This window comes from Pempheris klunzingeri, chromosome 6 (genome assembly GCF_042242105.1).
Source record: "Pempheris klunzingeri isolate RE-2024b chromosome 6, fPemKlu1.hap1, whole genome shotgun sequence".
Taxonomy (NCBI): domain Eukaryota; kingdom Metazoa; phylum Chordata; class Actinopteri; order Acropomatiformes; family Pempheridae; genus Pempheris; species Pempheris klunzingeri.
Window position 1 is genome coordinate 7,729,955 of NC_092017.1, and position 22,282 is coordinate 7,752,236.

The 22,282-nt window shown below is 42.5% G+C and overlaps 1 protein-coding gene across 1 annotated transcript; it reads right to left on the reverse strand.

Moving 5' to 3' along the window:
- Positions 1-12,833: 12,833 nt before the first annotated feature.
- Positions 12,834-21,577, reverse strand: usp46 (ubiquitin specific peptidase 46). The gene is made up of 9 exons (XM_070832628.1): positions 21,251-21,577; positions 19,040-19,120; positions 18,506-18,719; positions 16,925-17,163; positions 16,368-16,444; positions 16,167-16,250; positions 15,885-16,082; positions 15,646-15,724; positions 12,834-15,528 (listed from the first exon to the last, which is right to left on the reverse strand). The coding sequence occupies exons 1-9, from the start codon at positions 21,284-21,286 to the stop codon at positions 15,427-15,429; spliced, it is 1,110 nt and encodes a 369-aa protein (XP_070688729.1). The 5' UTR covers positions 21,287-21,577; the 3' UTR covers positions 12,834-15,426.
- Between the last annotated feature and the right edge of the window lie 705 nt (positions 21,578-22,282).

The window sequence follows — 22,282 nt, forward strand, 5'->3', positions numbered from 1 at the left end:
ACTTTGGCCCCTCTGCCAACAGGAATTTACACCTGTACTCCATGTCAGTGAAATAAAGTTTGAGGTATTATCACTTCTGATTTCACCCTTATGGATGAACATGTGCTTCCACCAAATACCACAATGCAATCCTTAGATACTGCACCATCCAAAGAGTTTACACTGTTGGAGGGGGTTTAAAGAACTATTTATAGTAACTATTGTAGAGATCAGTTCATCATTGATACAGCAAAATAGTCTGACAGCTAACTATGCATCTGTCTTAGTTTTCTATATTTACTCACTGACTGAGTTTTTGGTAGGTAATACTAAGTAGTGTTTTAACAGTGTTTTTTTTATGATTATCAGGAACTTAAAAGTACATTTTTAGTCTGATAGGAAACGTATTCAGACTGTACTCCTCCCTTCACTTTTTACCTGAAGTCAACTTCTATGTATCAGACAGTATGGTGCTAACTTCAACTCCTCCAGTACTTGAGTGACTGATGTTGGTCACTGTGATTTTTAGCCTGGTTTACTGGTTGCTGTGTTTTTTTTTTTAAATGTCTTATTTTTACTTTTTGGTGCTGTTTTATATTTTGAAAATTACTTCTAGTGAAGAACCCTTAACATAATATAAGATCACATGTTTATGACATGAATAACCACATTTTCTTTCCAAATAATAGTGTTAGAGTGATTGTGTACTTGAATAGGACCAGTGGCTAGTTATTTTACAGACATGTCTGTCAACATGATAATTCTATTTATTTATTTTTTCCTCACTTACAACTTGTGTACTTTGTATCACCACTTAATGCTCTCGTATATCATATCCAGTACTGATGTGCTTAATTTGCCCTTTAATGGCTTGAATTTACAAAATATAGTCAATACTGTAGGAGAAATTCATGTTGATTTCACTAGGATTTAATGTGTGTTGTGTGATGAATATATTTTTACTTTGCCTTTTGTGATTCCTTTCTTCAAAGAATAAACTACTTGACCTCTTTATGAGCAGTGTATCATCCCTACAAACACTATTAAAACTGGCTGCTTAACTGACCAAAAAAAATGAAGCCATGATTTACATCAGACAGATTTATATCAAACTCTTCTTTCAATCCTGAATTCTGTTCTCTCTTGTAATCTGGGCTCTCAAAGGAATCCACCTTTACATTTTTACAATAGGCTCAATACTTACCCCAGTTGATATTTTCCCACCTCACAGCGTTACTACTACCCTTTCTTAACAATAGATGGTGCTGCTACTCCATCATGAAATTGAGCCCCAGAGTTACAACCCTTGCAGTGGCTGCAGGGCAATTTAAGCTTCTCAGTATTTAGTCAGACATGTGGCCCACCCCACATATGTAGAAATATAACAAGGCATCTTATGGTACCACATATAGGAAACTGAAAGAAAAACATCAGATATAGCATTATATGTAGTTCTGTACACTTTCAAATTACGTATTTATGTGCAAAAATTCAAACAAATACACTGAAACGAATTATTACAAGCATGAAGTTTATCCTGATAGAGGACTTTTTTAATATGTGAACAGCCACCTTGAGGGAATGAGGGAATCCCAGCAGCAACGTCCCGGTCGTGATGCCCTCATGAATAATTTTAGTTTTCTCAGCCACCTAATTAGGTCTCCCTGTCTCCAGGCCTTGCCCAGTCCTGCATCTGCATGCCTCACCAGGCAAACCAATTATACTGCTGGCTCTTCAAACCATGCCTAATATCTAAAATCAGGCATTTGCTCTGCAGAGCAGAATCTGAGCTCTAGCAGGCCTCCATGACCTCAAAATCCTCGAGAACAGCTCAGTTCTGCAGTCTGTAGATGAACTACAGTTGTCTTTCTTGTTAATTTACTGCTATCCGGGGATTATTGAGTGGAAAAGAAGTCAATTTGTTTGGTGGATTAGACCAGTGATAAGGAGATACAGCCACAGTGAATAGAATCTAAATCGGAGCGTGCTGCATTGACTGGGATTTTGCCACCAAGAAAAATGCAAGGAATGGCATATGTTACATAATATGTTGTACTTTTACCCACAGAGAGGACAAAAATTTGTGTTGTGATATTGGTACCATCCTAGTGTAACTATAAACCCCACACTAACATATATATACAGCCCAAACTACAAAATATACTTTCGTAACCCCTTGCATTAGCAATACTGCGAGACTTGGAGGATGTATTCGGAAGAGACATGCGTAGACTATGCAAAAACCCATGTCATGGAAACTTCCGCCATGCCTCCTCATCACATTCCCACACAATGAGCTTCTTGTCTGATCTGCAGCAGTTCAGAGAGGTCCTGGCTCCTGGGACACAGGCCAGGTCCTGCTACCATGACACTACTGGGAGGGAGCCTGACTGTCCTTCTGTGAGCCTGGGGGAGGAGAGGGGGTGAGGATGGGGTGGGGGAGGGGTTATTTACTTAGGTGTGCTGTGGTCAACTGTGGTCATGGACAGAGTGACCCCAGACTGTGGCAGAACGGAGATGAGAGAGAAGTTTGAAAATGGTCGTGCTCTGTCTCTTCTGTGGGCAGCGATGCAGTAAAGCACCACTGCTGCTGTCAAGGCACTCACACTCACCACAGACCAAGTAATTTCATTTCACAGGGAGGGAGTGTTGAGCTTCTACAGCCAGATTGAGCCGTCTTCAGTAGCAAAATGCTGAAGTCAACAGAATGATGAGCTTTCACCAGGTGCTAGAAGTGAAGTGTTAATCAGTGGCCCAAACCGGAGAGACAGTCGTAGCTAGAGCTCACCCTAAACAGACTCAGAGCTGCAAACACAACAAAAGTTTCCAGTCTGGTGGAGGAAGCCTGACTCGATGCTGCTGGACCGTGTGATGTTTCCCCTGGACGTTCTTAATGTGCTCAGAGCTGGCAAGAGTTGAGTTTCTGGTGCTTGAGCATGATGAGTACCCGCCCTGATCCTACAGCCAGACCAGAGGGGGGATATTAATGGGGCTGTATATCACAGCACATGATGACATGCTTATGGATGACCAGATTGCAGTGCGTAAATCAAATGCAATATTGAAATACTTAGTGGAGGGAATGAAGAGAATCAAGGCAGAGGACACAAACAAGAGTTCATCCTTTGCAAACAACAATGAGTACTTCCTGTCCTAAGCTGCGATTGTCCAGTCCAGTCAACCCTTCAACAGAGGAGTCACAGCAGGTCGACAAGGCCTCTGTATCTCCAACAGAGGCAGTGCTGTCTGTGGCTCAGAGAGGCCGTTAAAGACATCTGGAACTGAGCAGGATGCAGGTTTTGCACAGGAGGACTCCACAATTTATGACAGGGGGGACTAAACAGAGGTAGACTGACAGACAGAGCACTCACGGCTGTGGCTGAATACACGCATGCAAAGTTGTGTATGAATAATTGCAAGTGCGCAACTCGACCCCACCCTTTTCTTTTATTCCCATTCTCAGCCTTGCTGGAACACCCTTGGGCGATTTCCTTGGCACTAACAAGTGTGTGAGGTCATAGCGAGGGGCCGGCTGCAGGCGCTGGCCCAATGGGTGCTGAGGAGCAAACAGGCGTGACGTCTTCTTCTCAGTTCCAGTGAGATCAGACATCAAGTGACCAAATCCTCTGCCAGAGATACCACGGATAAACACTTCCTTTCTCTCTCTATGGCGACTATCATATCAAATAAAAGAAAACGACTTAGGTTTTGGACTGTCTTTTTCCCAGTGTAGACATTAGTCCAAACTGTTTCCTCTTCCTGATCTGTCATCCGTTGCACATCTGGGCCATCACAAGTAACGGTCGATTAAAAATATTTGTGAGACAAATGATTTCATGTGCTCTCTTTAGAACGGTTAGTTTCATACAAAGATAGCTGCCTGCGTTAATGAACTTGTGATTTCCTGACATCGTCAAACACTGAGGGCAGATTAAGCGATCAGCTGAAGTGCAGAAAACCTCCAGTTTAGTTCAAACAGTAATAGTTTCCTCATGAAATCAGATATTAGATGCCTTCTAATGAGCAGTCCAGACCTGGCCTGGTGGTCATGTGCCTTGCTTATTATGATCTTGAAAGAGCAGCGACACAAAAGTAGGGCTCAGAGAGAGGTGGTTTTCCACAGAATTGTTTTTAACACATCGTTAAAGCCCCAGAGGCTGTCATGACCTGTACTCTTTATCGAGGAAGACGGAAATCAACCAGATTCCACTGGATTTTGAAGGGTTTGCTCTGCTTGGCAAAAGAGATATCTAGTTATATCTCAGTTTGAAGAATGTTTGCGCCATGTTTACATTTGGTTTGTCAGGAGGTGCACTGTGGTGAACTTAACCTGCCTCTTGTCCTCAAAAGGGAGCCCTGCCTGGATGCTGGAATACTCCATGTAAAAACACATCTGGATGATGTGATTAATGTGAAAAACAGCCATCCATTTACATTACAGAGCAGCACTGGCAGGGCAGAGGGCCGTGGATGCAGGTGTGAGATTTGAAGGTTACTGCTCCGCTGGGGCTTGTTACACTTTGCTTGGATTTGATACTCTCACGGAAACAGGCGATCAAACCTGGCGCCAATCTCAAGTCCGACTGGCCTCTGCTCTAAGCACCCCCACCCTGAACAGGGATGGAGGAAAGGAACATTAAAAGGGGAGAGAAAGAAAAAAAGATCTGGTGGAATCGAGAGCTGGAATAAAAACGGCCTCACAGAGAACATGTACAACTGTTAAATATATGGAAACTTTCTTATGGCTGTGGTCTGACCTCTGAGTCTTTACAGCTTCACTTCCACTGACTGAACGCACCACCGTGTCTTTGAATGGTCACCGAGGAGAGACGCACTGCTGTGTTCTGTCTTCGGCTTTATGTCTTTGAACGTGTCTGTCTGTCATGAACAGATGTGAGGAGGTGAAACTGTCCCTGGGGGAAAGCAGACAAAGATGAAGAGTGTTTTCTGCAAACGCACTTTCAAAGAACAGAAAAATCAAAGTGCCTGTTTGAGGTGGGACAGAGCACTACAACGAGACGCTGTGTTTAATTAATCAATTTGAGACCGGACTTGGTTGAAATGTGACTTTTCACACGTGGTTTGCAGAATGCGTCCAATGATACATTTCTTATGATTTGTCATGTAATTTCACCACTAGATGGCAGCTAAAGACTATCATTTCTTCAGTGCCTCTCAGTTTCTCACACAGTGAAGAATGCAGTGGAAGAAATGTTTAGCACCTTAGTTAAGCAATACTGGTGAAAATATTAGTATTATCAGCAACTTGTACTAAAATATAAAAGTACAGAATGACCCCTTGCAGAGTGTTATTATATATTACATATATCTATATATAGATGAATCTGATTAATTTTACTTTTTAGAGATTAAATAGCTCACATACTGTTTGGTATATGGTATGTTGCATGTAAATTCACTGATCTGTAAAGTGAGCTGAGCCATACAACTGTTAGATAGTGCAGTGTACTTATACCGAAAGTACCCTGAGTGAAGTAGAAGTTGTGTAAATTAGAAAAATTCCAGTCAGTGTAGGTGCCCTGAAATTGTACTTAATTACAGTACAACAGTGAGCACCACCTGATAAATAAACATGTCTTCTCACTTATAGTGAACCTCTCAGTTTACATGAACTTGCTAATTGCACAAGTGGGACTAACATTTCCCCAGCTGATCTCCTATGATATATGCCTGCCTGTCTGCACGGGGGCCCCTGAATCAGCACTGGGCTGTGTGGGGACGTTCAGGGCTTCTTCCCTACCATGTGCCCCTTTGTGCTACCCATCAGTCAACCCACAATAAGGGACAGAAAGATAAATATTTTTTGTAGGGCAGAGTTGTAAAAAATGGGGAGAGAATGACTCATGGGAGGTGCTGTAGCAGCTCCTCTTGATCCAAACAACAACAAAAATGGTCACTGTTCATGACTCCAGCAGACTCTGACTAAGAGCCAAAGCTGATTCGGTGGTGTAGAAAATGCAATGGGAAATGTTCGGAGGAAGATAAAGTGGTTACAAATGCTTGAGTGAAACCCACTCTTCCTGTCTGCGATGAAGAAAACAAACATAGTAAAGTATCACTTTAAACAAGAGGCAATAAAAGGTCAGTTCATTCCCATGTATTGACTTTATGTCTCTGAATCAACAAGGCAGTGCTTGAGAAGTGAGAGAATATTTCAGGATCAGGAAAAACACCATTTATTTGCTTGGCTGCCAACATATTCCTTTCTCTCTGTGTTAGTCTGCTGCCAACATTTACTGTTTTGAGACATGACAAAATAACGTAGAGAGCTTGGAAATTTGGTGTACGTGGAACTTCTGCATGATGTGTACACGTATTAATGTATGTGTACCTGTCTTTTAACAGGAGAGGGAAAAAATGATGATAATTCATAACTGTGGGTGTTCAAGGTCCTGTGAAACCACACCACTAAAAATATTAAAATTCCTGACACTCTCACTGCCACGCTGAGCACCCTGATTGTTTCTCCTTTTTTTTTTGCCAACAATTGCTCAATCAGCCACAGAAAGAAGTCAACAAATGTAACAGTCTGGTCACATTTCACACGTGTCAGTACCAACTAGCACGTGTTGCAGATCAGGAAAAATGCAACAATGAATAGCATCAGGAAAATGACACATTTATATCTATAACAAATTGATAGTTTCCATAGATTTAGATTCTTGTTATTGCTCTACATTTTCAGAGAAAGCATTTTCATGAACTGAAACCTCTATTATTATATATTATATATTATAGACAGACAGACAGACTGATGATGTTGAGATCAGGGCTCTGTGGGGGCCGCACCATCACTTCCAGGACTCCTTGTTCTTCTTTACGCTGAAGATAGTTCCTAATGACATTGGCTGTATGTTCGGGGTCTGTGTGTGCTGCTGCAGAATAAATTTGGGGCCAATCAGACGCCCCCCTGGCGGTGCTGCATGATGGATAAGTATCTGTCTGTATTTCTCAGCAGTGAGGACACCATTAATCCTGAACAAACTCCAGCTCCATTTGCAGACATGCAGCCCCAAACTTATGAGGAACCTCCACCAGCTTCACTGTTGCCTGCAGACACTCATTGTTGTTACGCTTTCCAGCCCTTTGGTGAACAAAGTGCCTTCTGCTACAACCAAATATTTCAGATTTTGACTCATCAGCCCAGAGCACCTGCTGCCATTTATCTACACCCCAGTTCCTGTGTTTTCATTCATAGTTGAGTTGCTCGGCCATGTTTCCACATCGGAGGTTTGGCTTTTTGGCTGCAATTCTTCCATGAAGACCACTTCAGGCCAGACTTCTCTGGACAGAAGATGGTGTACCAGGGTCCCACTGGTTTCTGCTGGTTCTGAGCAGATGGCACTGCTGGATATCCACCGATTTCAAAGGGAAGTAAGAATAATGTGTCTTTCATCTGCTGCACTAAGTTTCCTTGGTCGCCACTGCGTCTATGTTCCTCAATGTTGCCCGTTTCTCTGTGCTTCTTCAAAACAGCTTGAACAGCACATCATGAAACCCCAGTCTGCTCTGAAATCTTTGCCTGGCAGAGACCTTGCTGATGCAGTATAACTACCTCGTGTCTTGTTGCTGTGCTCAGTCTTGCCATGGTGTATCTTCCACAACCTCACCTTGGTAGCAGAGCTGGGCTGTTCCTCGCCCAGTTTTAAGCCTCCTACAGCTGTTTCTGTTTCAGCTAATAATAATGTGAAATGTTGCCTCAAAGCAAGAAGGTTCCAGGTTCAAATCCGCTGGCTGACAAGTTAGCGGTGTGAACCTGTCTGTGAAGAGTTTGCATGTTCTCCCTGTGCTTGCTGGCTTCCTTTGTCCAAAGACGTGGAGGTTAGGTTAACTGGTGACTCTAAATTGCCTGTAGGTGTGAATGTGAGCGTGTCTGTCTTCATGTGTCGGGCCTGTGATTGACTGGCTACCAGTCCAAGGTGTACCCCACATCTTGCTCAATGGCAGCTGGGATTGGCTCCAGCCCCTCCACGACCCTCAAGGATAAGCAGTATAGACAATGGATAAATGGATGGTATAATTGGTTCATCATAAACCTGACTTTGTACAAGTGTACCTGGAAGAATTTATGCTGTTTTGAAGGCAGGGGGGGGCACACCAAATGTTAATTTGACTGAGATTTTTTCACTTTATCATTTTATATTTTGTACATCGATAAAAATAAACAATTAATATTCTTATTCTTATATTTTTGAAAGCATTCTTACTTTACAGCATTTCTTCACACCTTCCTCAAACGTTTGCACAGTACTGTACATCAGTCAAATATTTGTGATACTTTGGTAACAAATAGATTTAAAAAAATGAAACAGAGTTCAACATGATTAGTAGATTCTGTTTCTCATTTGTATTTTTCAAAGTTAGACTATATTTCCTAGAAGACCATGTTGTTCTTTTTGTTCTTCTAAAGGTTAAGAACTATTTGTGCCAAATACTGTCCCAGTCTCGATTTCTTATGCAAAGCAATCCAATACATTTCCTGTTAGTCTGACTCACTGGCACAACGTACTGTAAAGAGAGTCCCAGTTCTCAAGAAGAAGAATTATTTATAGTTCTCAGATTGAATGAAGGAAATAGTTTCTTGATGTTTACTCAGCTCTTGCTTTTGTTTCTTCGATGGTTACCAGATTTGATTGGTTTCAGAAGAACAAGACTGCTTGACACTCCTCCTTTAAAGGCTAATAAGACAATAAGAAATAAGCCTTAATAATTATTTGACAGATTCACTTGAAGCATTTTAAATTCAAGCAAATGAACTAACCAACATCTCCTATTACCATCACACAGGTGACGACCAAAAAGATTTGACTCTTTCAGTGTTAAAACCAAACCTTGCACATGGCACAAGTGATTTTAGTGGCCATATCGAGGCAGAGCTGCTTGTATAACTTGTGGCATTGAGACTTTGTGTAACGTCTTCGTCTTATTGTTTGCTGGTGAATAATGAGGTTTGTGTGTGTGTAGGTAAGGAGGGCATCTGGCACCCATTGCACGCTTATGTAAATGTCCCAGTTGGGACTGCACGAAGGCAGCTCAAACTAAAATAAAGAGATTAGTTTTAACATAAAAACATTTTCAGCACATTGACAGTTTGTGAAGATTTTAGTCTGAAAGTAAACATGCAGTCTAGTCACTCTGCTTGGCACTGACTCACTGGTGTATTTAACTTGGGGACTAATAAAATGAGAAGGTTTTTTGTGAGGTTCCCAAGAAACTGTGGACAGAAAAAGGGCTCATGGTGACACTGGTTGACTGGAAGTAACTGAATCTTCCTTTCTCTGGGACTTTGCAATGGAATTTACATCAGACATCTATTTTTAGAGCCCTACCCCAATAATGAGCGAGGAGCAGGCTTATTTTGGTCTTTTCCAGTACAGCTGTCACCAAAATAGCCATGACCAAAGAGGGGATTGCGTTGCATGTGTAACATGGAGTAAAAATTGTATATGCACTCTTCATTTAGTTGGAATTATCCCTCTTCATTTAGTTGATTTGTAATAAGGCTGGATGCCGTCACCTCTGTGAGATCACTGATCTGATGCTGTTTCTTAGTGATTGAACTGGACTGTTTTTCATTTTAGAGGAAGCTATGAGATTCATCAGCCCCGTCCAGTTTCACTCCAAAAACAAATGTGAAACAAGGTGAAAACACCTTATGGCAATATGAAAAAGCAACATAAAAAAGAGATTGCTTAGATAAAACTACAAAGCTGCAAATGTGAACTTTTGATTTATCTGTTTTGATGTGAAGAAGAAGGCTGAAATGTGACTGCAGCATTAACAGAAGAAAAAAATTAGGCTTGATAAAAAACTGAACTCGAGAGGGGATGTTTTTTCTGCAAATATCCTGGTTCTTCTTCAGAACATTTCCTGTCCTCTGGTAAAGCCCAATGATGCTAAGGTTGCACTGATTTGAAAATTAATTTGTTTTCCTGAAATGACCTTGTACAAAAATAGAGCTGACGCTTTTCAAAATGACATATTGTCTCATCATTGTTCCAAAAGACAAGGATTTCTGTCATTTCACATCGCCGACACATCATATCAGCAGTTTCTGGGAACAAGCTGAAGGATTCTCAAAATGTGTTGATAACCACAACACAGAACACTGTCATGGTCTTGCTACAAACTGTGTGTGTGTGTGTGTGTTTACTCCTCTGTACAGCTCTCTGTGGGAGATGAAATGTTTCTGAGAAGTGTCCAGGATCTTTCCTCAGAAACAGAATGAGAGGTCAGTGTTATGTCCGAGACCACCTGCGGGTTTTCAATGTGACTTCATTTCTAAATCTTACAACAAATGACCGGAAAAGACAAACACCCTCAGTCACCCCCGACGTTGTGTTGTGCCCCACAATGATTTGACCACCGGAAAATCACACTGGGAAACCCTGTGACCAACACAGTCCCACTCTGGCCTCTGGTGTCCTCGTTATTAGTATTAAATTATAAACACCACTGATGCCACATACTGACTGCTCTATCGAAGGGGGCATAAAAATATACCGTAACCTCAATCAATCAGTCAATCAGTGTACAGCAATTGCCCACGGCAGCATTATATTGATATCTTTATTAATATCTTTATTAATATACTACAATACAACATCTCAAATGTGCTTTTAAGGACATGAGGTGTTGAGTTTACATTTCAGGAGAGACTGAAATTCTTGTTCTCAAAATGTGCATGAGGGCTACATCTAAAAAGGTGTCTCCATTATCACTGTGTGTTGAATATATGTTTAACTAAAAGTGTTACACTATATGTTTAATGGCTTAATGACTTAAAGGTTGCTTTAATCACACGAGGGTACACACTACTCATCAGTTATATTAGAAACGAAACCAGGCTTCGCTTAAAAAAAAACAGTCTCTGCTCTTCAAATATTCCTTGAGTGTGTGTGGAACGGCTTCTTGCTGCGTGAAGAAAGCACGGGAGGTCATTTCTCAGATCTGGAGATGTAACATATTCCTGCTGTTGATAGCTGCAGGTGCTCAACTGAAAAATAGATTTATGCATTCTCACAACAGGTATGAGTGCCGTTACTCTGGGCCAACCGAACTGAGCCTTCAAAATAATGTAGTGAGAACAGGATGAGGGCGCTTTTGCCTCCACACCTGGCATCTGTTACATTGAGCCACTGTAGCCACTATGTGTGCACGTCCCTGCTAATGCTGGGATGAGGATGTTGGAGACATGGAGACGCAGCTGTGGGCGTATCTGACCCACAAACAAAATCTTATCAGTATTTACATAGCTTTTTACAGATGAGAAGTTTGTGTAATTTATCAGTCAATCTAACATGCACTAACCTTTTCCCCACTCAACATACCGGTAGTGTTCCGCTGATGGTTATTATAATTATGTGCAATTAAAATAATTTGTGATTCGAGGGCGTCCTTTGAAGCTCTGCGAAGTATAGACGATGACGTACATACAACGCAGGGGGAACAATAGCTGAGACATGGTTTCCTTTGCATGGTGTTGCCTGGAGCGACACAGCCAAAGCAGTAGCCTACTGATGGATAGTGAGTTTTAAGTGCAAAATTACAGGAAATATTTTTTGATTTTTTTCTGAGAAATGCATACTCTACTCTTGACATTTCATATGGTTTAAAACACCTTTCAACATTCAATTAATATCGATTCTATTTAATAAAATTCTTAGACTTGTAATAAGTTGATCTTTTATGAATATATGGTGGTTTATTTACAAATACAGGTGTTTTGCTTATTGCCTAATCAAGTATACTCTCAACAAGCTATTGGTTCACTCTTTGGCGGTTTAATGAACTGAACATTTGTATAACACTGCACACACCTCCAGAGAATATTAAATACGTCGGTGTTAAAAGCCTCACAAGACAACAGCTGCATTAAAACCTAATGTAGTGCTGTCTGGTAGACATCCACTGCAAAGCAAAAATCTATTTTAACGTCTCTATTGCCTTAGTTTGTATGGTGGTATTTTGGTATTATGAGACATTTTATGAATTTGTGCTTCATCAAGTTACTGTTGGCGCCCACAGATTTTTGCTGCTGTTCCATCTTTGTGGGTTAATCTGACCCTAGTTGGAGAAATCAAATGATTGTTGCCAACTGAAATGATATTCCACAGCAAAAAGCTTAACTTAACCTTCTGTAGGGATAACATTGACAATAACATAAACACACGTGATACTGGATATATAAAGGCAGGAAATTTGACCGCATCAAACTGCATCAGATGTGTGGTTTGACTCAAAGCGCTCCCTGTTTCCTGGTTGCACGCAGCCTCAGTGAGAGCCAGCGGAGCGCTGAAGTGGGAACCGAAGAGAAAGAGGAGGGACATGGTGGAGGTATCAACACAGAGTGAAGACTGTGCCAGACTCCTGGCAGCTGCTGGGGGATTAGCTGAGGTTTCAGGGTGACTGAGAGGACACAAAGCCGATAGCTGCAAAGATGGACATGTTGTCTAATTTTCAGTGAAAACCAAAACAAACAGGACGTTTTCCTTAGACTAAGATAGGCTCTTGACAGACTTGGCTGCTGAAGAGGCGTCAAGTAGCCTTGATAATGATTTCTCTCTTCTTTCTGAGAAAACTGTGGCATAATGCTAATGTTCTCCAGGGAACATCCTTATTTTTCAAAGGCGTTATCAGGATGCTCTCACACAGGACACGTAAGAAGTGACAAGACTGAAGCTTCAATACAAAACATTTATCATTAGCAGGTTTGGAGTACAGTGTTCGCACTGGTCACGGCGTGCATTCTGAAAGGAGCTTAATTTGAGGCTGACAGTGTTGCAGATGTAACAGGAGGCAGCAGGGGAATAAACACAAACACTCCAGCGAGCTAGTCGATAGTCATTTTATTGAACAGAAGAAAAAAAAAAAACTCAACATGAGTGTGTTAAACTGTGGTTCTTCATGTTAAAGCATCGAAGCTCATCACTAATAAAGTGCACTTTCAGTTTACAGCCAAACAGAGACTCTGCTTCATCTCCTCTTTCCCTCCCACAAGCTCAATCAGATCCCACCTGCTGCAGAGCTCTCTGCACCTGAGCTCTCCTCACGATCACAGTAAGATATATAAGACCAAGTGCAACGACTGAGCATCTCAGTGAGGGCGAGTGCATAAGTGTTAACGGAAGATCAGCGCATTAAGAGTCACTCTCCTGTCACCCGGGCCTAAAATGGCTTAGACTATCCCTGCTACTGTTTTCCTCCCTGGCTCAGTTCAATCCAGAAAAAGCAATAGTGTGACAGATGGTGACTTTTGCACAAATGTGATTGATTATGTAATTGATTGATTGTAAAATAACACAGTATTTCTGAACAGGGTTTCATTAATGGTCAGCGTAATGCTAAAATCTTTGCCATGATGCCTTTACATTTTAAGATCTTCACTTTAAAAAAATATTTTCCTATTTCCAGAAGTGTTTTTTTTTTTCTACATAATATATATGTACAGTTGTATCTTTACAAAGAAAATAATGTTCTGTTAAAGACTGTTGCAAGGTCAGTATCGACTCCAGTTTGGCACGTAATCCTCCGCCCAGTAACAGACTAAATGGAAGAGACGACAGAAACGAGTGCATTCGGCGTCCAGACTTTCACTACTTTCACCTTAAATTCTGCTTCTCTTGAACAGACAGACACTTAACTAGCAAATGAATCCTATTCCTACCTTACTTATAGTGAGATGCGTTTGAAATGGTAATTCCTCTGATGTGCAGCAGATAGGAATGTCATTCACATGAAATAAAGTTTGATGTTGCGCTACTCTACAGGGCACAGCCGCAAGCCTTGGAGAATGGGCCATGAGAAAAACAGCTACAGTACAAGCGATATTGTATGAATTAACATTGATTGCCTATGCCTATGGGGGATGTTAAGATTCCAATGTGCTACATATGAAACACGCAATTTACATCATCAAAGTCAGAGACAAACCGAAAGAAAACAACAAAGCTGCAGTTCAACATGGGAATGAAAATTAAAAAAAAAAAAAAAAGACAATGTAAGGTTACAAAAAAGATGGATGAAAGAACGTCGTAGCTAACATCCCAGCAGGTAGTGAGCATTGGACGTGGTGAAGGGGAGGGGGGGTGGGGGCGTTAACTTTGATATCACAAACACACAGCACTGGGGGGGGGGTCAGCTGCTAAGAAACACATCTACTACTAACATTTAAACAAACTTTATATTAGTCTCACTGGGAAATTCCACATTGGATAATTCAGCTCTTATTGCACTATTTTCTCTTCCACATGTCAATCAAAAGAGTAGGCAGTTCTGGGTAGTGTCTCACTTGCATTGTGTTAATCAGTTTTATCTTTTTTTATTTAACATGCAAACTACAAAAGTAAAACTGATAAAAACCCATTTTCCAGCTGTTTTTATCAAGCTGTGTATTACATACACCATGTCCTTCACACTGAGAGCTTGGACATAAGGGTTTTAACATAGAAGGCTCCCAAAAGAGCCACATTATACACATAACTTCATTATCTACCAGTCAGCATTACAAATAACAGTAATAAATATGTTACGTTTAATAAATAGGGGGTTTCTATCAGAATAAAAAATTAGAAAGATTCTGCAGATTTGAGCGGAGATCCATCTGACAGAGAAAACAGCAGGATTTCCTTTCATGTGTAGTGTCGGAGCATTTGGCTCAGATGGATTCAACGTTAAAGTATTGATCGTATGTAGTTAACATGAGTTTATCACAGCAGACAGACAGCAGCTCACAGAGTGGACAAAATAACCTCTATACTGTCAGCAGCTACGGTTTAGGTTGTTTTCAGCTTGTGAGTTTTCTAATCAAAGCTCAGGTATTGCTTCAAAACCGCTGGAAATATCTCTTAAGCGTATCATAGACTTCATTCACTTCTCATGCATCCACATGGGACTTAGACGCATCAAAAGACTGGACAGTTGATGTGGAAAATAGCCCTAATGAGAGGAATGATGAGGGGGTGACACATCATGGAAGTAGACGTATAAATGATATAGTACAATTTCTGACAACAGTCTGTTTGTGCACCAGACCCTTCACCTCATCGTGCTCCTGGTCGAGGATCGCCTCCGCAGGCTTCTCCTGCTAGTCCGCACCGAGCCCCAGGCGCTCGGTGCGGAGGTAGACTCCTTTTTGTTTCATGTCATGCTGTTGAGCATTTTTGCTTTTGTTTTAAAGTGCAGTCCAGATGCAGGTGACTAAAAAGGCAAGAAGCAAATTACGCAGAGAGGGAGATGAAGCCAGAGGCTGGGGTTGGGACACAGGATTGGCACATGTGTCAGAGAGGTCTGACTGGGAGAATGGGAGCAGGATGGGATGGAGATGGCAGGAGTCTGGGTCTGTTAGGCTGAAGGTAAAAAAATAAAAATAAAATAAAAAGGTCTCATCCTTTTAAGTCTTCCCCTGTGTCACTGATCCAGCTCCAGTCACTCCCTGGACTGGTAGAAGAGGATGTATCCTGACTCGGAGTTCTTCGAGATGTCTGAGGTAAGCCCGTAAAACTCCTCGATGGCCTGGGCGTCAATTTTCTGCACAACAAAAGAAAGATGCAGTTTACTGACAACACGGACAAAAGCGAACGTACAAACAGATGAGTCAAGGAACACCGAGCGGACCACAACAGGCTGAGACAGAGAGTGACGCACCTCCACAATGTCATCATCGAACAGCAGCCAGAAGCCGTGACTCTTCACTATGGTGATGTAATGACCTCTATTCGGGCCGCTGAAGAAACAGAGACAAAGAGACGGGGACTCTTCATTGTACTGCACGTCTGAGCCTCCTAGTAGCTGCTGAAGTCATACGACTATTCACTGTCTTTGTATCAGGGTTTCAAAGTGGGGCAAATGTTTTAAAGACCTCTGCAGTAATGAGTATACTCTACCTGCCACAGTGAACCACCACGGCCACCAGATCGTACATGCGATCCAGGTTGACTGCGTCCCCGGACGTGTTGAACAGACGGAGCTCTAGGGGGAAAACCACTCGGTAGGAGAGCTTGGTGTAGCGGTGCAGCTGCTCCATGTACTTAAACCTCTTCAGGTGCAGTGCCAGGATCATGGGAAGCTTCTTCACACGCATCCTGCAGAGAAGCACACATGCTCACAGAAGTGTGTTTGCGCACAGTGACACATCTCGGGGATATTAAGCTCAGTGCTTTACCGACCGCTTCTGTGCTTCCTGCTTGCTGCAGCATGTCTCACAGTAGTATTTGTATTCGCTGCACAAAGTCTCTGTGTTACTGAAGTCCCTGGAGGGGAGAACATGCCACAGGAGGCTTCGTTATTCAATCTCGCCAGGACCAAAGGGTATGAGGCCTGCTGTCGGCCTTTTAGCTGTCACTGAAGGTATAGCAAATTCATACTACCTGAGACAGTGTGTTATTGATGTGTTCTGCTCCACATCCACAGAAAGATCCAGAAAATCTTCATCTTTGCTGCTCACCTGTCAGAGAGATAGAGAGACACAAAGAGGTAACTAAACTGTCATTTTCTTTGACCGCCTCAGTGAGGATAAGCCTGCTGTGCTGTGACAGGGCACCCACCCGCCCACACCTATACACACGCAGTCTTTGAAATGCTGATTACGCTGAGTAGCTTTTGTCTCTGCACAGTGTGGCGCCTTGGTGTTTGCAGGGGTTGTTCAGGGCAACCCAGTTCCCGCAAAATTGTGAGGACAAAGCCTCAGCCAGCCCTGACGTAAACTGGGTGGCCAGGGGCCCACCGGGTGTGCTCACTGAATCTTTTTTATTTTTGCACCTCTCAGCACTTCTGCAAAAAGCTAATCCTTTTTTCAGACGTATTCAGGAGAGATCTCTTATTCAGTGTGACACCAGGACTGGCGGAGCCGTGGACAGATAACAACATAAAATACACTGCCCCTCCAAGGGAACTCAAGAGGCAGATAAAGGAGAGCCACACACACCGTTTCACAGTTGAGGCAGCGCGTCTCGTTGGTCAGCGTGCCTTGGAAGATATCGTGAACCCATGTGGGCTCTGTCTTGTTCTCCGTCTCGGTCTCCGCGGTGACGGCGGCGCCGTTGTTCTTGAGGCGTCCGTTCTGCTTTTCCTGCTTCTTCTCCTCTTGCAGGATATCGGCCACCGTGTTCAGCAGGTAGTTGAGGAATTCGTGGGCATCCTGTTGCATGTAGTTGTCGAACAGATCTGGAAGGAGATGCAGAGATAAAGTAAACGGTGCCAAAATAAGTTCCAATTATGCTCCAGTCAAGGTCTCTGGCCACTGATTTTGATTCCAGCCATTTAATATTATTATTATTATTATTATTATGTGCCCATGCTGGCTTCAACATTTATATTTTTGTTCATAATAATTCTTCACCAAGCACACCAATCAGGCCTTTGTTCAAATAAAACAAATAGGACAATTTATTTGGTGAGACCGCTAAATGGCCTCATATTAAAAACATATGACACAGAGAGTTTGGCATTTTGGGAAATGTAGTTATTCACTTTTTGGCAGAAAGTTAGATGAGAAGATCGATACCTCTCTCATGTTTGTCCGTTAATATATAGCTGAAGCCAACAGCCGGTTAGCTTAGCATAGCACAAAGCCTTGAAACAAGGGGAAACATCTAGCCTGGCTCCGTCCTAGTAACCACTGCAAGCTCAGAAACAGTGCAGCACTTTTCCTACATGTTGGTTTTTGTACCGGTTTGACAAACCAGATTTAACGTTTTAATTAATGAGCCTCAGAGGTGCTGGCAGGCAGATTTTGTTTCCTTCAACGAGGCTAGCTGTCCCCATATTTTCAGTCTTTGTGCTAAGCTCTCTGGCTATGTAGTACACACACTTTAATGACCCGCTATATTATTTTGGCTAGTGTCCAGTAGTATTGTAGTATCACGTCAGTAGAGAGCCGTGTCAGTGTGGATCAACCTGTGTCACTGAGGACTTGTCAAGCAGACGTGTAATTTAAAAAATGAAACTCATCATTACAGTGATTGGTTACGACACCTGTACTTTCTGCGTTGACAAAGATCTACTGTCGATCACGTCAATAAAATCAACAGGCGACAATGACAATGTCAACATCCATGCATGCTTCTGTTATGACAGATCTGCATGTGAAAGGTGAAATCTGAGAATCGGGGGAGGGGAGGGGAGAGGAGGGGGGAGTCCAGAGAGGAGGCAGCTGACCAAAGCTGGGTCCCAACAGAGATTGCATTGTTCATTCGCATAAAGAGCCTCCTCAATATGGACAGCAGAGAACACTCGGCCTCTCTGTCAGCTCCACTCTGTGAGTGACCTTACCACCAACATGCACCTGCCCTTCACCTCCAATATTCAGACTACATTAAAGACAGTTCTGCCACAGGGACACATCACAAACCCACAAATCTCAACTCTGTGATTTATGAACAAGTATCTGGAGAGGTGCACTCAATGGCTCTGGCAAGAACAATAATACACTATAGGAACATATTTGATTTGAGCCCCTGGTGAGCATGCTGGGAGGCAGACACCGAACCCTGGTGTGGGCGCTCACCGTTCTCTTTCCGTAGCCGGGAGATGAACTTCTTGGGCGGGATGACGCCCACTTTCTTCTTCTGTGTGGCAATGGAGTGGAAGAGGTCAGCCAGGCATGTGAGCAGGTTCTCCTTCTTCTTCTGCTGGGCCTTGTAAGCCAGCACGTTCTCCCGGAAAGGCCGGCAGAAGTAGAGAGCCTGGAGCACTGAGTTACAGTAACATGTGTTTCCAAACTGAGGAAGGAAGGGACAAACTTTTCTTTTAGATGATCTGGTAACTTAGCTGGTGGAAAAACACAGATGTACTCAGTTCTTGTCCATTTGGCAGACACTGCATCAAGGCTGTTTAGAAACTTGGGTGTCAATGTTGATGCCATATTAGGGAAACAGAACATCCCGACGTTGGCCAACAGACTCAAACAACACTGACACCTTCAATACTAACTGTCCAGTGCAGGACATGATTCACCGCAAGCTGCTTGTTTTGAAAAATGACACCAGTGTTTTTTGGCAGTGACCTTTGTTCATGTATGAGAGGATTTAGTGAGACTCACGTTGACCAATCCAAAGTAGTGTTCATTGATTGGGAATTGCTCCGGGCCGATGTCTTTCTCCAGAGCAGAGGCATTGGTGCCCTGAAAGACAAAACATGAGACACAAAAACAGCGTCACCATCAACTTATGTCACCTTGTATAACACAGCTCACACACGCTTACAGTGGAGAGTTAAAAGGCTAAAATGATAGTCTAGTCTATGCATGTGAAGTCAAATTAATATGGAAATGTTGTTTGGTCAAGGAGGAGCACCCACAGGCTGCCTTAAAGCCTCAGCTAAGAGATAAATCAAAAGTAGAGGCCTCTCTTTCACTGTATAATTGGTAGAATTATCCTTTCTGCCAGTTTCAACATATCAGTTTCAGTCTCGATGCCTTTTCTTGTCAGAAAAAAAAAGAAAACGTCCTGTCAAAGTAGAAAAGGGATATGGTCTAAATAGGTAGACTCATGTCAGAAGTATTTTGGAGTATTTTGCGACTGATCGCTGAGACAGACCACTTATCTCTGGTCGGAGCTCAAAGCGTTTCCAAATGAACCGCAGCTTTGTTGAGAGAACACAGGAGACAATTTAGTTAGAGGAAGGCTCTGACTTTCAATGGCTGTCATTTCTCTCTGTCAAAGCAGACGGAGAATACCTCTTTGTCTGATTTACAGCTCCCAGCAGCACGAGTTCATGCACTGTACACATTCACACCGTTTGAGAGGAAATAACAGGCATCATATTTTCCACTAGCGGACCTCAAACGTCTCCACAGACCCTAATGACACATTTTGACAATTAAGCCCCTCATTATAAACCGCAGGTAGTGGCATCATTTATTTAAAACATCCACACACTGTTTCACTGTGTCACTTCCTTTGTATTATCACAAATTACTGTCTGCTATTGGAAACCTTTTCAGACTATTTATGCTCTTACATAACTGAAGATGCCTGACTCACATATTTGAAATAATAAATAATACAATCAGTGTGAACATGTAAAATGATAAAAAAAAAATCTTGGTATCCCCTCAAGAATAACTTCTCTCTCATGATAGGAAAAAAACAAAAACGTAACCGCGACCAACTTTTCCTCTGTCTAAACTCTGGCTGCAAAGTACCTTTAAGGTCGTGCAGCATATGAAATATTAAAGCATTAAAGCAACGTTCACACTGATCCTGACAACAAGCGTGTACAAGCTTTTGTGCCTGAGGGCAGATTTCTATTAAAAAAACATCCAAAGGCTCTGTTTTACACACAGGGAGAGTTTAGTCTTCCACAACAGTGGAAGACAACATTAATTAGTTCATCAACTAGAAATCAATCATCAACTATTTCGATAACTGATTTATCATTTACATGATATTTTTCTTTTTTAAAAATTCATTGGTTTCAGCTAAAATATGAATTTTTGGTGCTTTTTCAGTCTCTTTGCTGGTTCCAGCTTATCAAATCTCAAGTTTCGAAAGCTTTTCTTTGTTAAACAATAATTAACTTATTATCCTTTAGGTTTGGAGACACCACTGTGGGCTGTGTTCAATTTTAACAGGCTTTTTTTTTTACTTAATGATAACTGAGTCCATTCACACTTTAGCTGTGCTGGAAAGCTTGTTTAGGAGGTCTGTCATCATCAGCGTGTCTGTAACACATAACACACACACACACAATAGCATATAGGATGTAGTGTAAGCAGTCACGGGAGACTGACGGTGCAGGCTTTTGACAGGAGTATCCAGTGTGCATAAAGGGAGGACCAGCAGGATGTAAGCAGCCCTCTGCAGCAGCACCAACACATTATGCAATCACAACAAGCTGTCAGAGGCAGCGCGCTGCTTCATTCACCTGTCAATCATCGGTGACAGCTGTACAAACTGCACATTGTGTCATCTCACCAGGGTGCGACACGCAGTGCCAGCGCTACCAGGAAGAGACACGTTTTTACGGTCAAGGTTTGGTGTGCAGGCCTGTCGGAGCACCGAGGCTGGAGGGAGCAGGGAGCACCGCTAAATTCACCGTGCATCCTTTCTGTGCACTGTGTGTGTGTGTAGGAGCCCCCCCCCCCATGTACATCACTACACACCAGGTCCAACAGTGTCTGCAGACAAATCAATAGCAATACACACACACACACACACACACACACACACACACACACACACACACACACACACACACACACACACACACACACACACACACACACAGGCACAGGCAGCGAGATACTCACCATATTACAAATGGAGGCGATGTTTCTGACAGTCATTTAGTTTACAGTGTCCCCCTCACCGCCATCTTTATAAAATAAACATGATTTCAGAGCAAAGCGACGCCGAGAAATGAAGTTAATTCGCAGCCGCGGCTGGAGGCCAGACTGCAACCCCAGGCGTCAGAAAGCAGGCAGAGAGACGCGGAGCAGCATGCAGCCAGCCCGGAGCCGAGAGTCCGCCCGCACTCAGCGTCCACACGGCTTCATCTTTGCGCACATTTCTAAACGAGCGCAGCCGGAACCCGTCAGTGCATGAGCGGACGGTGGACGGTCCAAGTTGCAGGCAGCAGGTTGTTAGCAACGACCAGGAAACAAGCGTCATGTGTGAGGGAGCGCTAGAGCCCCGCCCACGTGGCATGAACTCCCGAGCTGATTGGTTCAGATTTGCTTTGTTTGATTGACAGGATGATGTGGCCAAACACAGACCTGGACGATGAAGCTTAGGTGAGCTGCAACCAATCAACGGCAAGTACATGACACAATGGTGTTAGGGGGTTGTAGTTCCTAGCTGGGACGCATTTAAAGAGATTTCTCATTCTCTGTAAAGCTATGTTGTAATGTAGGATTCACTGTCAAGCTATTCATTATTTTTTCATTAATTGCTGAATTTAGTGTATACAGTTGATTAATCTATAGATAAAGTCATTAAATTAGGATATAAGCTGTGTTTGAGCCAAACAATATGCTCTTCAAATTTCCAGTTTGAGCCAACGAAAATGTTCAAAATCCAAACACATTCAATTCATAATGATACCAAATAGAGAAAAACAGCAGTTCTCCTCATTTGAGAAACTACAACGAGCAGGATTTTATAAATAAACAACCAACCAAGCTTAAACAACCAACCAAGCTTAAACAACCAGTACCAATACCAATACCAATACCAATAAAGAAGGAGATAACAAGACATTTTCAAATGACAATTAGTCAATATTATGGGTCAAGCTCCAAAAAACCCTGGATCATACACTTCCCATAATGCAGCTTAGTAGT

Excerpts from the sequence above, each read along its gene's own strand:
- usp46 (XM_070832628.1), bottom strand. The coding sequence starts at position 21,286 with ATGACTGTCAGAAACATCGCCTCCATTTGTAATATG. Across the intron at positions 18,720-19,039 it reads ACTACTTTGGATTGGTCAAC|TTTGGAAACACATGTTACTG; the intron begins GTGAGTCTCACT and ends TTCCTTCCTCAG. Across the intron at positions 16,445-16,924 it reads GCTGCCTCAACTGTGAAACG|GTGAGCAGCAAAGATGAAGA; the intron begins GTGTGTGTGGCT and ends TCTCTCTGACAG.